The following is a 16,273-nucleotide window of genomic DNA, read 5'->3' on the forward strand; positions in this document are numbered from 1 at the left end:
AGACTGTGCTCTGGCACCACGAGATGCAGAGCCAATTTTAAGAAATGGGGCTACAGGGTGGAATCCTCGGCATGTGAGTGTGGAGAAGAACAAACCACTGACCACCTGCTGCAATGCAACCTGAGCCCTGCCACATGCACGATGGAGGACCTTCTTGCGGCAACACCAGAGGCACTCCAAGTGGCCAGATACTGGTCAAAGGACATTTAACCAACGACCAAGTTTGCAAAATCTGTGGTTTTGTTTTGTTTTTGTTTTTTTGTTTTTTTAATCTGTGTGTTTGTTTTGTTCTGTTAGAATTGTAACACAATGGTATGGTTGCTGATGACACGATAAATAAAAAAAACCTCTGAGTTGTTTGTAAGTCGAATGTTTGTAACTCAGGGGCTGCCTGTATAAATGTATTACTTACTTACTAATGTATATCCATGAGTGGACAGGTGGCAGTCCTTTCTTCGCGCCAGAGGCCAAGTTCAAGCCAAACAGTTGGGAGCTGTAAGCAGGTGGAACTCCGCCACCTATAAGCCACTCTCCTCTTTGCACCTGAGAAGAAGAGCAACCTGCTGGGCGAAGGGAAGGGGAGCGGCAAGGAGAGGCCCATCTTGGGCCTTTTGGATTGGACGAGCCTCCTGGGAGGGGCGGGGCTTGGAAGAGACCTTTTAACCAACCCAAAGCCAAGGCAGGAGCTCAAAAACAACAACCTGCTGCTCTTGAGGGCTGTTGCTGTCCAAAGCTTGTTTTCCTTCGCGTCCGGCGGGGCATTCTCAAACAAGCCTTTCGGAAGGGGCGGGAAGGTTGCTCCTCCTCCTCCTTTTTGTATTATTATAACGCGCTGGTTTGGAGGGGAAAGCGCGTGAGGGAGAGAAAGGCAGCATCCCACTGAGGAGAAGAAACGGGGAAAGAAGTGGCCTCCGAAGTTCCTCAGCCACCTGTTCGCCTCGAGAGAGAGCCAGAGCGCACCTTCCCTTCAGTGGGGAAAGGGGGCCACGACTTCAGCGGTCAGAAAGGCCTGAATTGAGACTCTGGGGGATCTTACCCCATAGGAAAGGGAGAAGAAGCGCCTCCTTTCTCCCGCCTTATGAGGGGCGACGCTTGAAGCAAGGAGGACTTGAGAGAGACGGCATGAAGCTGGAGGTCTTCGCGCCTCGCTACGAGGACAAGCTGCAGAGCGACCAGGAGAGCGGCGGGAGCAGCAGCCACGCGGCCTCTCCGTCGGCGGGCGAGAGCGAGCTGGGCTCGGACGGGGACTGCGCGGCTCCCGCCTCGCCCGCCAAGCCGCCGCTGCCTCCCCCTCCTCCTCCTCCTCCTCCTCCTGCGCCGGGGAAGCCCTACACGCGCCGCCCGAAGCCGCCCTTCTCCTACATCGCGCTGATCGCCATGGCCATCCGGGACTCGGCGGGCGGGCGCCTGACGCTGGCCGAGATCAACGAGTACCTGATGGGCCGCTTCCCCTTCTTCCGCGGGGCCTACACGGGCTGGCGCAACTCCGTCCGGCACAACCTCTCGCTCAACGACTGCTTCGTCAAAGTGCTGCGCGACCCGGCCCGGCCCTGGGGCAAGGACAACTACTGGATGCTCAACCCCAGCTCCGAGTACACCTTCGCCGACGGCGTCTTCCGCAGGAGGAGGAAGCGCATCAGCCGGCCCAGCCCCGCCACGCCGACGGAAAGCCCGGACAGCCCCAAGCCCACGCCGCCCTCGCCATCGCCCTCCTCCTCCTCCACCAAATTCTCCAGCTCCTTCGCCATCGAGAGCATCCTCAGCCGCCCTTTCCAGCCCTCCAAAGCGGGAGAGCAAGCCGCCTCTCCGTGGGGCTTCCTCCCCCAGCCCGCCGCAGCCTATACCTACTTCCCTGCTTTCCCACTCGCGGCGCCGCCTCCTCTCTACCCTCGGTTCGAAGGGGCCGAAGGAAAGGCCTTGCCGCCGTCCTCTTCGGAAGCGCTACGGACGCTCGGGGCAGCCCAGCTCTACTGCCCCCTCCGGCTGCCCGCGGTATTGCAGGCGGGGTGCCTCCTATAGGCCCAAAGAGACTCCCCTCCAGGAAAGGGGGACCTGTTGGAGAAGCCTCCCCGCCTTTCCAAAAATAGAGGGGGGAGATCAAAGAATTTGGGGGACTTAAAGAATGCGGGGTATGTGTGTGTGTCAAAGAATAGGGGGAGCCCAGGCATGGGCAAATTTCAACCTTCTAGATCAGCCACAGGCAAACTTCGGCCCTCTAGGTATTTTGGACTTCAACTTCCACAATTCCTAATAGTAAACTAGAAGTTGAAGTCCAAAACACCTGTAGGGCCGAAGTTTGCCCATGCCTGCTCTACATGTTTTTGATTTCAATTTCCGCAATTCCTAGCAGATAGCAAAATGGGAGTTGAAGTCCAAAACACCTGAAGGGATTAAGTTTGCCCATACCTACTCTAGATGTTTTGGATTTCAACTTCCACAATTCCTAACAGATACTAAACTAGGAGTTGAAGTCCAAAACACCTGGAGAGCTGAAGTTTGCCCATGCCTGATCCAGATGTTTCAGATTTCAATTTCCACAATTCCTAACAGATAGTAAACTGGGAGTTCAAGTCCAAAACACCTGAAGGGGCGAAGTTTGCCCATGCCTGCTCTAGATGTTTTGGGTTTCAATTTCCACAATTCCTAACAGATAATAAACTTGGAGTTCAAGTCCAAAACACCTGGCGGGCCAAAGTTTTCTCTCTGCCTGATCTAGATGTTTTAGATTTCAATTTCCACAGTTCCTAACAGATAGTAAACTAGGAATTGAATTCCAAATCACCTGGAGGGCCAAAGTTTGCCCATGCTTGCTTCTCCCTATGACTTCCCCTCACATATTTATACATGGCCAACATGCCTCCTCTCAGCCTTCTCTTCTGTTTAGCCTGAAGAAGAGAAGGCTGAGAGGAGACATGATGAGGGTCATATATAAATATGAGAGGGGAAGTCATAGGCAGGAAGGGATCAGGCTTATTTTCTGCTGCCCTGGAGACTAGGACTTGGAACCATGGCTTCAAACTAAAGGAAAGGAAATTCCACCTGAACATTAAGAAGAACTTCCTGACTGTTAGAGCTGTTCAGCAGTGGAACTCGCTGCTCTGGAGTGTGGTGGAGGCTTCTTTGGAGGCTATTAAGCAGAGACTTGGATGACCATCTGTCAGGGGTGCTTTGAATGTGATTTTCTTGCTTCTTGTTAAGGGGTTGGGCTGGATGGCCCATAAGGTCTCTTCCAACTCTACGATTCTATGATTCTATGTTTTGGATCTCAACTCCCACAAAACTGGGAGTTGAAATGCAAAACACCTGGAGGGCTGAAGTTTGTCTATGCCTGATCTACTCTGTGGAATGAATGTAGTTTGATGCCACTTTATCTGACAGGTGTCTTCTCTGCCAAATAATACTTTTGCATAACCAGATTTCCAGACAGGCCCTATACACCAGGATCAGATCCCAGGTTTTCTGTTTATCTCAGATTATCTGGCAATGGGGACTCATGTATCATATAATCCAGGTTAAAGCAGAAAACCTCGGATCAGACCCTGGGATATGTACGGCCTGCCTGGAAGGGCCCTCAGACTACAGATCCCACAACTCCATAGCTTAGAGCAATGGTATCAATCTACACTAATTTGACAGTGGAGATGTGCCAAAGACAGCCACTGCCACCACAGCAACTATGGCTGCACCTAGAGACTGGAATGAATGCTGTCTGATACTACCTTAGCTGCTTTGGCTCCATGATGTGGGGTCCTAGCATTTGTTTTGTTCTTTTGGGCAGAGAAGGGTTGTAAAATTACAACGCTCCCAGGGTTCCATAGCATGGAGCAATGGCAACATGATAACAAACTGATAGTGTAGATGTGCCCAAGACAGCCATTGTCACAGCAACTATGGCTGCATCTCGACACTGTGGAATGAATGCTGTCAGATACTACTTTAACTGCCTTGGCTCCATGATGTGGAATTCTAGGAACTGTTTTGCCCAGCTCTCTTGGGAAAAGAAGGGTTGTAAAACTACAACTCCCATCATTCCATAGCATGGAGCCATGGCAGTTTAAAGCCCCCTCTACACAGCTGAATAAAATACCACATTACCTGCTTTGAACTGGGATACATGACAGTGTAGACTCAGATATTCCAATTCAAAACAGATATTGTGGGGTTTTCTGCCTTGATATTTTGGGTTATATGACTATGTGGAAGGGCCCTAAGTGGTGTCAAACTGCATTCAGGTATTGCCAAACTTCAGCCCTTCAGTTTGTTTTGGACTTCAACGCCTAGAAATCCCAGTCATCTTACAGGCGGTTAGGAATTGCGGAAGTTGAAGTCCAAAATACCTGGAGGGCCAAAATTTGCCCATCCCCGATTATAGAGGCTCCCTCAGCCCCTGGAAAAAGAAAACCCACCCAGAGGGGCTGTGCAATTATATGGATTTGAGACCAAAACCTCAAAGTGAGCTGGTTGACTTTTAGGGACCACTGGGCTTTTTACTGATTGGTCGAAAGGAAGTACTTCCCTACCAATGGTTGGTTGTGCCTTAGTTTTAGGGACAGACCTCCTCATCTTGCCATTCCTGAATTTTTTAGGCCTGTGTTCTTCAATGGAAGGGTATGTTGCTGTTTGTTCTTTCACACCAGGTGAAACCCATTGGGTTCAATGGACTTTGCTTCTAAGTAATTGTACAGAGGAGTGCAACCTGAAGACTGCCGTGTTCAAACCACTGGTGGTCTCTTACATAAGTGGGGTTGCCAACTATTTCTGGTAATAGGGCTCCTATGCCTATGCACAGAGGTGGATTTTAGAACCATCCTATTGAATTTCAGATGAAATCTAGATCTGTTTACAGCTCCAGACGCAACCATATTCTCATTGAGATCTCTCTCAGAACAGAAAAGAGAAAGCTCTGGGTTGCTAAGAGTTTTCCAGGCTGTATTCCCATGTTCCAGAAGCATTATCTCCTGACGTTTTGCCCACAGGCATCCTCAGAGGTTGAGGGGTCTGTTGGAAACTAGGAAAGTGGGCTTTATATATCTGAGGAGTATCCAGGGTGGGAGAAAGAACTCTTGTCTGTTTGAGGCAAATGTGAATGTTGTAATTGCCCAGCTTGAGTAGCATTGAATGGCTTTGCAGCTTCAAAGCCTGGCTGCTTCTTGCCAGGGGAGAATCCTTTGTTGGGAGGTGTTAGCTGGCCCTGATTGTTTCCTGTCTGGAGAAAGCTGTGTTTCTGCTCATAGAGCTTACATTCAATTAGGCTTCTTCCTCACATATGATAGTAACTTTTGACATGCACTGGAGACTTAGGTTTGAAGGCTATGACTTTACAGCCTTGACTCAAGGAAGTCTAATTTCATTCCCAAATTCTTGATCCTGCCCAGCTTGGAGATATGGACTCTTTCCATATAATCAGGAGTTGCGACACTGAAAACCGGAATAGATCTGGGCTTATAAATTATTTATCTTTGAAAAGGAAGAACTATTTAATGTGCGAGTATCTGTTTGAACGAGTTGGGCGGGCGGGGGGGGGGGGAGGAGGAGAGAAAGCAAATGTTTTGAGGTGCCTCCTCATTGGGGTGGGGGGGGGGGGAGAGGTCTATCCTGCAAACACTTGATCCAGCCAAGGGATGTGCGCGAAGGAAAGCGACCCGAGTGGGAACCCACCCAAAAGGACTAGACTACTGCCACTGGGAAAGAAAGACTGCCTGTAGGGCCGACAACGCGCATGCGCGTACTATAGGACACTGGAAACCTTGGCTATTTTTCAAATAAAAGTTGGACTCAAAGCCATTGCGTGTGCTGGAGCTTTGTGGGCAGGGCTCGAGGGGAGATTTCTGGTGCCAGGAAAAAGAAGGGGAATTGGGTCTGACTATTTGGGACACTTCCTTGAAATGAGTCATCTTTGCCTTCCCTTTTTTTCTTCCTTCCTCTAATATGTCTATCCCGCTTTCCTCTCTCAAACGAGTGTAACATTCATGCAGTTTGACCCCACTTGAACTGCTACCGCTCAATGGTTTGGAATGGTGGGAGCTGTAGTTTGGCAAGCCTTCTCTGCCAAAGAGTGCCAAACAAAATCGCTCGTGGGTTGCTGCAAGTTTTTCGGGCTGCATGGCTATGTTCCAGAAGCATTCTCTCCTGACGTTTCGCCTGCATCTATGGCAGGCATCCTCAGAGTTTGTGAGGTCTCGCAACCTCTGAGAATGCCTGCCATAGATGCAGGCGAAACGTCAGGAGAGAATGTTTCTGGACCCTCTGAGAATGCCTGCCATAGATGCAGGCGAAACGTCAGGAGAGAATGCTTCTGGAACATGGCCATGCAGTTCGAAAAGCTTACAGCAACCCAGTGATTCCGGCCATTGAAATCGCTCGTGATTCCAATAGCATTGAGCCACTCCAATCAAAGTAGTGTCAAACTGCATTCATTCTACAATGTAGATGCACTCTGGAGCACCACCTCTGCCCATCCTATATAATATATAATAGATATCATAATAAATATAATATATATGAGTATATATACACACACACAATAATATATCATTATTATAATATATTATTATATATCTAAGCTATATAAAATATTATATATAAGATTCATTTAATTTTTATAAAATAAATGTATAAGATATGATATAATAAAAGATATTAATATATAATATACAACATATAATTATGATAGTATAATTATATAATTATATATATAAGATTTATTTACTATAAAATAAATAAATGTATAAGTTAATAATATATAATATACAATATTATATAATTATAATGTAATATATATAAGATTGATTTGTTATAAAATAAATAAATAAATGTATAAGATAAGATATAAGTTAATAATGTATAATATAAAATATATAATTATATAATATTATAATATAATATATATAAGATTGATTTATTATAAAATAAATAAGTAAATGTATAAGATATAAGTTAATAATATATAATATATAAGATTGATTTATCATAAAATAAATAAGTAAATATATAAGATAAGATATAAGTTAATAATATATAATATACAATATTATATAATTATCATAATATATATAATTATATATATATATAAGATATATTTAATTATAAATCTTATATAATTATTTATATAAGATGTATTTATTATAAATAAATTAAATATATAAGATAAGATATAACATAATATAAGATACAATAATAAAGATATAATAATATCACACATGACAGCTAATATTAGTAATATTACGCATAGTCCTATACCCAATATTGGGGACCAGGGCTCCTTCCGGAGTTAAGTACCATTGGGCTCAATCTTAGGGGAAATCCTTCTTGATCCACTCCTTGAGCCTTTTCAGCTTCGAGGGGAAGGTCGTGAGGGGACAGTTGGTTTAGAGCCGAGTTTGGGTCGGGCCAAAACAGACCAGAAACCAAATAATCTTCGCCTTCTCAGGAATGCAGTCCAGGCGGCAGGGCGGGTGCCTTGACGCGTGGAATGTTTTCCTGCTTCGGGTGGGAATACATTTGAGAAAGATCAAGCCCAAGGAGTGGGTTCGTGAGAGATTTCCTCGAGAAGGACAGGATGTCAGCAGAGGGTGCAGGTACACACACCATGTAGAATCCATGCAATTCGGCACTACTTTAACTGTCAAGGTTCAATGCTATGGAATTCGGAGAAGGGTAGGTCTTCTTTAGCCAACGAGTGCTGGTGCTAAATCAGTGACAAAAGCTGCTCTCTGGCTGAGAATACTAAACAGATCTCCTAGTTTTCCATACAATCCAACCATAGCAGTTAAAGCACTACAATTATATATATATACTGTAGTGTGAAAGGGCTTCAGGAGTGATTTGAGAACTAGCTTCAGGAAGCAGAAGTTGCAGTCCTCAAGCAGGACATTGTGTCCTGCTTGTGTGTCCAAATGGACTTCCAGTCCTGGTTTTGAGACATCCAATGGATACCAATGAAGATGTACAATTTAATCGGTGAACTGCGCCATTTATATTACAAGAAAAATATTATATATATGCGTGTATTATATAATGTGTGTATTATATAATATTTTATTATACACACACACACAAAACACACACATATGTGTGTGTGTGTTGTGAGTTGCTGTGAGTTTTCCGGGCTGCATGGCCATGTTCCAGAAGCATTCTCTCCTGACGTTTCGCCTACACCTGTGGCAGGCATCCTTCAGAGGTTGTGAGGTCTGTTGGAAACTAAGCAAGTGGGGTTTATATACACATACACATGGAATGTCCCGGGTGGGAGAAATAACTCTTTTCTGTTGGAGGCAAGTGTGAATGTTACAATTGGCCACCTTGATTAGCATTGAATAGCCTTGTAGCTTCAAAGCCTGGCTGTTTCCTGCTCTAAGACCTTATCGTGAGGTTTATATATCTGTGGAATGTCCAAGGTGGGAGAAAGAACTCTTGTCTGTTGGAGGCAAGTGTGAATGTTACAATTGGCCACCTTGATTAGCCTTGCAGCTTCAAAGCCTGGCTATTTCGTGCCCTAAGACCTTATCCTGAGGTTTATATATCTGTGGAATGTCCAGGGTGGGAGAAAGAACTCTTGTCTGTTTGAGGCAAGTGAGAATGCTACAATTGGCTACCTTGATTAGCATTGAATGACCTTGTAGCTTCAAAGCCTGGGTGTTTCCTGCTCTAAGGCCTTATCGTGAGGTTTATACATCTGTGGAATATCCAGGGTGGGAGAAAGAACTCTTGTCTGTTGGGAGGCAAGTGTGAATGTTACAACTGGCCACCTTGATTAGCCTTGCAGCTTCAAAGCCTGGCTATTTCTTGCCTGAGGGGATCCTTTGTGTGTGTGTGTGTGTGTGTGTGTGTGTGTGTGTGTGGATATGTTTGGATATCCGTACACACACACCTATATCTTACACATACACATACATACACACACCCACACTCATACACACAACATAGGACAAAAAACTATTTATGGACTCCTGGGATCTGTAGTTTGGAGTGGCACTCTTTGGCAGGGAAGGCTTGAGACCTTGTAAAACCACAGCTCCCAGGATTCCATAGCACTGAGCCATGGCAATCAACCCGCTTTAATTCCAAAGTGTAGATGCACCCTATGGCTCTTGACGTGAGAGGTGAATTTCTGCCTGCCGGATTCAAAAGTCCTTCTGCAACCATGGATGTATTAATTCAATGTATATACCTTGCCTTTCCCCTGCCTTGGAGAACTCGCGAGGGCTTGCACATCAGTTAAAATATAATTTAACAAGATAGAATGGAATGTATTGTCGAAGGCTTCCATGGCCGGAACCACTGGGTTGTTGTAAGTTTTTCTGGCTGTATGGCCATGTTCCAGAAGCATTCCCTCCTGACGTTTCGCCCGCATCTATGGCAGCCATCCTCAGAGGCTGTGAGGTGAATAAAATGATTTGAAACAAAAAAAAATTGGCGCTGGCTTTTACAATGTTCCATTGAAAAAGGTGACAGTCCCAAAACTTCATTTCGGTCGAGACTGGGGAGGAATGTGCACCTCAGAGAGGAAAATGTTGAGTTGGCCATTTGGACAGGATTTCTATTTCATATACACACGATTCGCAAGCGTTTTGCCCAGGACTATTAATCCTGACAACCATCCAAGTGGCTGCAGAAGGTGACAATTAGGTTCTTTAATACAGTAATAGAAAATAAATCCTCTCAATGAGGTATGATGATCATGATATTTATTATTATTATTATTATTATTATTATTATTATTATTATCTGACGAAGAATTGTGTATGCAGCGTCTCCATTATTATTAATAATAATACAGAAATGAAAAAAATCCTTTGAATGAGGTTTTATGATAATAATATTAATTATTATCCTACGAAGAATTGTATATGCAACGCCTCTATTATTATTAATTTATTTATTTATTATTATTATTATTATTATTAATAATAATACAATAATGAAAAAGAAGTCCTCTGGGTGAGGTATGATGCTCATATTTTTATTATTATTATTATTATTATCCGACGAATTGTGTATCCAGCGCCTCTATTATTATTATTACTACTAGTAGTACAATTATTAATACAGTAATGAAAAAGAAATCCTCTGAATGAGTTATGATGATATTTTTATTATAATTATTACTATTATTACTATTATTATTAATATTATATTAATATATAATATTATATAATTATATTACTATTATATATAATATTGATATTATGAAGATGAAGATGAAGAAGAAGAAGAGGAGGAGGAGTAGCAATAGAGGTGTACACAATTCTTGGTTGGATTTTTTCCATAGGGATTGCCTCTCTTCACCTCGACCATGCAGCCTATTTATTTATTACTCAGACTTTGAGCTCCAGCCAAGAATTCCTCGCCCTTGCAAAACCCTATCGCTAGCAGGATCATACAAGCGATGGCACAGATTACATTGTACAGTCGTTATTAGTTTTCTTATTAGGAAGCTCTGGATGTCAGAGTCGTTTGGGCAAGAGACGTCTTCCAAGAATGAGGAGAAGGGGAGGGGAGCTGGGGTTGCATTTCCACTGTGGAATGAATGCATTTTGACAATTTAACTGCCATGGCTCAATGCTATGGAATCCTGGGAGTTGTAGTGTAACAAGGAGCCCTTCTATATAGCCATATAATCAGAAGATCCCATAATATCTACTTTGAACAGGGTTAGTTGAGTCCACACTGCCATATATCCCAATTCAAAGCAGATAATCTGGGGTTTTATTCAACTGTGATCTTATGCTGCTCCAAACTACAACTCCTAGCATCCCATAGCATTGAACCATGGCAGCTCCAGTGGTGTCAATCAAACTGCATTCATTCTACAGGGGAGATGCACCCAATAGGTTGACAATAGAAGTGAAAAGCCTATGAATGGGTTTCCTTTGGGATATTTCCCACCTTCTGTTTTGATTGACACTTATAAATGCTGCTTGGCAGACAGACATCCAACAGGAGAGGTTTCCTCTTCAGGGCAAGGCAATGGTGCATCTATACTGTCGAATTAATGCAGTTTGAACCCATTTAATGCTATGGAATCCTGGGAGTTGTCAAGCACCATCATTTTTTTTTTGACAGAGAAGGCTAAAGACCTTGTTAAACTACAACTCCTTGATATGCATAGCATTGAGCCATGGCACTTAAAGCAGTGCCAGGCTGCATTAATTCTGCAATGTTAATACACCCATTGAAAGGACTGACCAATACACATTTTGAAGCCTCAACTGATAACCCTGTTTTTGAGTATTATTAATCTGAGTATTATTGATCTGCTGATTCCAAAAATGGCACTAGTTCTCTCCTATCAGCTCTAGTTTTTGAAATATAGAACATAGATGCTACTATTACCAGCTTCCCCATAGAACAGCATGACAGCCATATCAAAGAAACTAGAGCTGTCTCTCCAATGCAATTTTTTGAATCAGCACCCTAAATAACCCCAGAAACAGGCACTTATTGATATTTGCAGGAGAGGAGCAAGCTGTGGGAAAGTTACTTTTGGGCTGCCAATCCCAAAATCCCTCCAATATTGGGTGAAAAACAGCATTTCCCAGGCTTACTACACACACATAGCACTATATTCTACTTTAAATGACATGGCAACATCTGGTGGAATCCTGGAGTTTGCAGTTTTGGAAGGGTGATTTAGAATTCTGAGCCTGCTGTATAATCCAGATTATCAATACAGATAATCCACATTATCTGCTTTGAACTGGATCATATGAGTCTACACTGCCATATAATCCAGTTCAAAGCAAATAATCTGGATTTTATATGACAGTGTAGGAAGGGGCCTGAGACAGAGAACACTTGAGCCTCACTGAACTACAAATCCCAGAATTCTACAGGAGTTGCCACTACACTTAAAGTGGAATAGCAATACTATTACAGTGTAGTGTGATTTACTTCATACTTAGTCTTTATCCTCTTTGGTGATATGTAATAAACATTGTTGCACAGCAAGCTGATCTTCGCCTTGTCCCATGCACAAGACTCACAGACAAGAGTAGAAATGAACAGAAATAGATTTACTCTTAATAGCATATATGAAACACAAACTTGCAATGTTGCATACAAAAACAGTGCAAGAAACTTACATAGTCTTTGTAAGTAACACAAAATAAGGCATCTTCAGTCAAATGAGAAAGCAAAACATAAACTTTGAGCAAACAGCTATTCCACCATAGCCTCCTTTAGAACAGCATAACTACTTCTCTCCAACCTGCTCCTTAGAGCAGAGCCTTTGAGCATAGATCTCCTCAGAGAAAAAGCTCTCCAGAACTGTATTCTGAAAACCCATACAGTTATACCAAGATTGCTGGTTGACCTACATTACCAGCTGCCCATAATAATTACCATCATAAGGTTTTTTTTTCAACACACACACACACTTGGTCCTGCTACAACTTACTGTAACAAACATAACTAGGATCCAGATGGAATGACTGAAAATCCCAAATACTGAGATTATTAAATGAGAAAATATACATTTAACCGCCTCAATTCTGGGATGGTAGTAGTTACTGTGTGCCCTTCCTTTCTGAGTTATGGTGACCCTAAGGCGAATCTATCATGGGGTTACCTGTATTAGAAAATCTGGCTACTAGTATTTTTAAAAAATCTCAAATCAAGACAGTAAATAAAGAACACCACTCAGAAAACAGAGGAATTCCAGCCACCTAACACCTCCCAACAAAGGATTCCCTCAGGCAGTAAGCAGCCAGATCTTGAAGCTGCAGTAGTCTCTTAAAGGGATGGTGATTGGTGTTTTTTTGTAAGACCTTTTCTGTATTACAAAAAAACCCTCTAAAATCAGGACAGTAAATAAAGAGTAAAACAAAAAAAAGAGGAAAATTCCTGACATGAAACAATCAGGGCCTGCTAACACTTCCCAACAAAGAATCCCCGAGCAGGAAGCAGACATACTTTGAAGCTGCAAGGCCATTAAATGCTAATCAAGGTGTTCAATTGCAACATTCACATCTGCTTCAAGCAGACAAGAGTTCTTTTTTCCACCTTGGACATTCCACAGATATATAAACCCCACTTGCCTAGTTTCCAACAGACTTCACAACTACTGAGGATGGGGGTGAAACGTCAGGAAGGAATGCTTCTGGAACATGACCATACAGCCCGGAAAACTCAGAGCAACCCACTGTGATGGGGTTATCTGGTCAATATTTATTCTGATGGGGTTTGTCTTTCCCTCCCTCTGAAGCTGAGAGTGTGAGACTTGCTCAAGGTAACTGGGGGGGGGGGGGGCACTTCCATAGAGGAATAGGGATTCAAGCCCTGGTTTCCAGAATCCAAATGAGGAAGTGTATCTGATTTACAGATCTGATCTTGGAAGCTAATAGAAAGGGAGACCGACATCACACTGTAGGTTGTGTTTCAAGGGAAGGAACTGGGGAAAGCCTTCTGAGTATTCCTTGCTTAAGAAAACCTTGTAAAATGCATTGGATTCAGCTAAGTCGACGTCAGGCTTGAAGGAGCACACAAACACACACACACCTCTTCAGTCTGATACAGGATCAGGCTGTCATGCCGTCCTGACCGGAGAGTTTACTCTGGATCTCCTTTTACAACCTCACAAAATACTACCTTCGGAGAAGGTAGTAAACATCATTAAACCTGTTTATCATGCCCTGATTCTCTGCGCCAAATGAGGTTTGCTAACCGCAGCCACGTCGGAAAAAAACATGGCATAATAAAAATAAAGTAAATATGTACAACCAATCAAGAAATGCTTGTGCCTTCAAGTCGCTTGTTCACTTATGGCACCCCCTATGGCCCTTTCTCCACTGCATATAATCCAGATGATTGAAACTGATAATCCACATCATCTACTTTGAACTGGATTATATGAGTCTACACTTTTCGATAATCTGGGATAAGCAGATAAACTGGGATCATATCCTGGGATACAGAGCAGTGTAGATCCAGCCCAAGTTTTTGTGGAAGTAAATCCCATTGAGGCCCCATCTACACTGCTATATAAAATCCAGATTATTTGTTTAGGATTGGATTATATAGCATTGTATACTAATATAATCCAGTTCAAAGCAGGTAATGTGGATTTCACATGGCAGTGTAATTGGGGCCTGACTTAAATGTGCTCAACCCTGAATCCACATTATCTGCTTTGAACTGGATTATATGAGTCTACACTGCCAGATAATCTGGGATAAGAAGATAAACTGGGATCAGATCCTGGGATAAAGGGGTAGTGTAGATCCAGCCCAAGTTTACTTGGAAGTAATCCTACTGAGGCCCCATCTACACTGCCCTATAAAATTCTGATTATATGCTTTAAACTGGATTATGTAGCAGTGTAGACTATTATAATCAAGTTCACAGCAGGTAATGTGGATTTTATATGGCAGTGTAGACTTCAATGTGTGCAACCTTAAATTCACATTATTTGTTTTGAATCTAGACTGGATTATATGAGTCTACACGACCAGATAATATGGGATAATAAGATAAACTGGGATCATATCCTAGGATAAAGGGTTAATGTAGATCCAGCCCAAGTTTACGTGGAAGTAAGTCCCATCTATACGCCATATAAAATTCAGATTATATGACTTAAACCGGATTATACAGCAGTGTAGACTAATATAATCAAGTTGAAGACAGGTAATGTGGATTTTATATGGCAGTATAGATGGTGCCTGACTTCAATGTGTGCAACCTTAAATCCACATTTTCTGCTTTGAGTCTACACTGGATTATCTGAGTCTACACGACCAGATAATATGGGATAATAAGATAAACTGGGATAAGATCCTGGGATAAAGGGTTAATGTAGATCCAGCCCAAGTTAACGTGGAAGTAAGTCCTATTAAGTCCCCATCTACACTGCCATATAAAATCCATATTACCTGCTTTAAACCGGATTATGTAGCAGTGTAGACTAATATAATCAAGTTCAAAGCAGGTAATGTGGATTTTATATGGCAGTATAGATGGCGCCTGACTTCAATGTGTGCAACCTTAAATCCACATTATCTGCTTTGAGTCTACACTGGATTATATGAGTCTACACTGCCAGATAATCTGGAATAAGAAGATAAACTGGGATCAGATCCTAGGATAGTGTAAATCCAGCCCAAGTTTACTTGGAAGTAAGTCCCACTGAGGCCCCATCTACAGTGTCATATAAAATTCAGATTATATGCTTTAAACTGGATTATATAGCAGTGTAGACTAATATAATCAAGTTCAAAATGGATAATGTGGATTTTATATGGCAGTGTAGTTGGGGCCTGACTTCAATGTGTGCAACCTTAAATCCACATTATCTGCTTTGAGTCTACACCTGATTATCTACAGTGCCATATAAAATCCAGATTATATGCTTTGAACTGGTTGATATAACAGTGTGGACTCATATAATCGAGTTCAAAGCAGGTAATGTGGATTTTATATGGCAGTGTAGATGAGACCTGACTTCAGTGTGAGCATTTGCGCAACCTTGAAGGATTTCAAAGAAGTGCAGGCTTTGGGGACTCCAATTCCCATAGTCCCTGACAGTGTGTCCGATTGTTATTAGGCATGATGGGGCGTGTAGTTTAAAAAGGGTAGATTTACAAGCCAGGCTGACCTGCTGGGGCGTGTTTTTTGATGTTTACGTTGAAACAGCCAGACAGACAAAAGGGCTCTCTCTTTTTTTCTCTCTCTCTCCCAGCTGTAAATCAACCTTGTCAGGCGACAGAGATAAATGGGACACCCGCCACCTGCCCAAATAAACTCCGCTGGCAGGTAGGCAGGCAGAGAAGTGCCGCTTGATCCCGGGCTTTCGGAGCCAATGGGAGGAGGGGACTGGAGCATAGAGCCGGGCTATTTAGTCTGGCGAAGGGCTCCATCAATCAAGGCGACAGCCAAGAGAGACAGGCACAAAACCGCCGCAGCACCAAGGCCCCGAGGGCAGCAGACGGCCTGGGCTCCTCCTCCGTCGCCAAAGACAGGCAAACCTGGCATGAGTCAGGAGGGCCGGGAATGCGCAGGCAGCCCGAGGCGCTGAAGGCACTCTCCAAGGTGCTGGAACGCTTTTAGGGGGAAGGGGTGGCACTCAGCACCTTGGAAAGCTCCTTCAAAGTCTGGAATATAACCCTAAGCAGATCCACCAGCACCTCAGATGCCCCAACCACCTGGGTGGACCCTAAGGGAGCAGCCCAGGCTGGACCTACACTGCCATGTCTTAAAGACACAGAAATGTTAGGACAGTTTAAACAGCTAAAAAAAAAAAATCACAAAAAAAAACATTTTACAGAGTGCTTTACTC

At 43.2% G+C, this 16,273-nt stretch overlaps 1 protein-coding gene across 1 annotated transcript; it reads left to right on the forward strand.

Annotated features, from left to right (window-relative positions):
• The first annotated feature begins 438 nt into the window (after nt 1–438).
• FOXQ1 (forkhead box Q1) lies at nt 439–2,237 on the forward strand. The gene has a single exon (XM_060771651.2). The coding sequence runs from the start codon at nt 1,123–1,125 to the stop codon at nt 2,017–2,019; it is 897 nt and encodes a 298-aa protein (XP_060627634.2). The 5' UTR covers nt 439–1,122; the 3' UTR covers nt 2,020–2,237.
• The last annotated feature ends 14,036 nt before the right edge of the window (nt 2,238–16,273 follow it).

Source organism: Anolis sagrei, chromosome 4 (genome assembly GCF_037176765.1).
Source record: "Anolis sagrei isolate rAnoSag1 chromosome 4, rAnoSag1.mat, whole genome shotgun sequence".
Taxonomy (NCBI): domain Eukaryota; kingdom Metazoa; phylum Chordata; class Lepidosauria; order Squamata; family Dactyloidae; genus Anolis; species Anolis sagrei.

Excerpts from the sequence above, each read along its gene's own strand:
- FOXQ1 (XM_060771651.2), top strand. The coding sequence starts at position 1,123 with ATGAAGCTGGAGGTCTTCGCGCCTCGCTACGAGGACAAGCTGCAGAGC.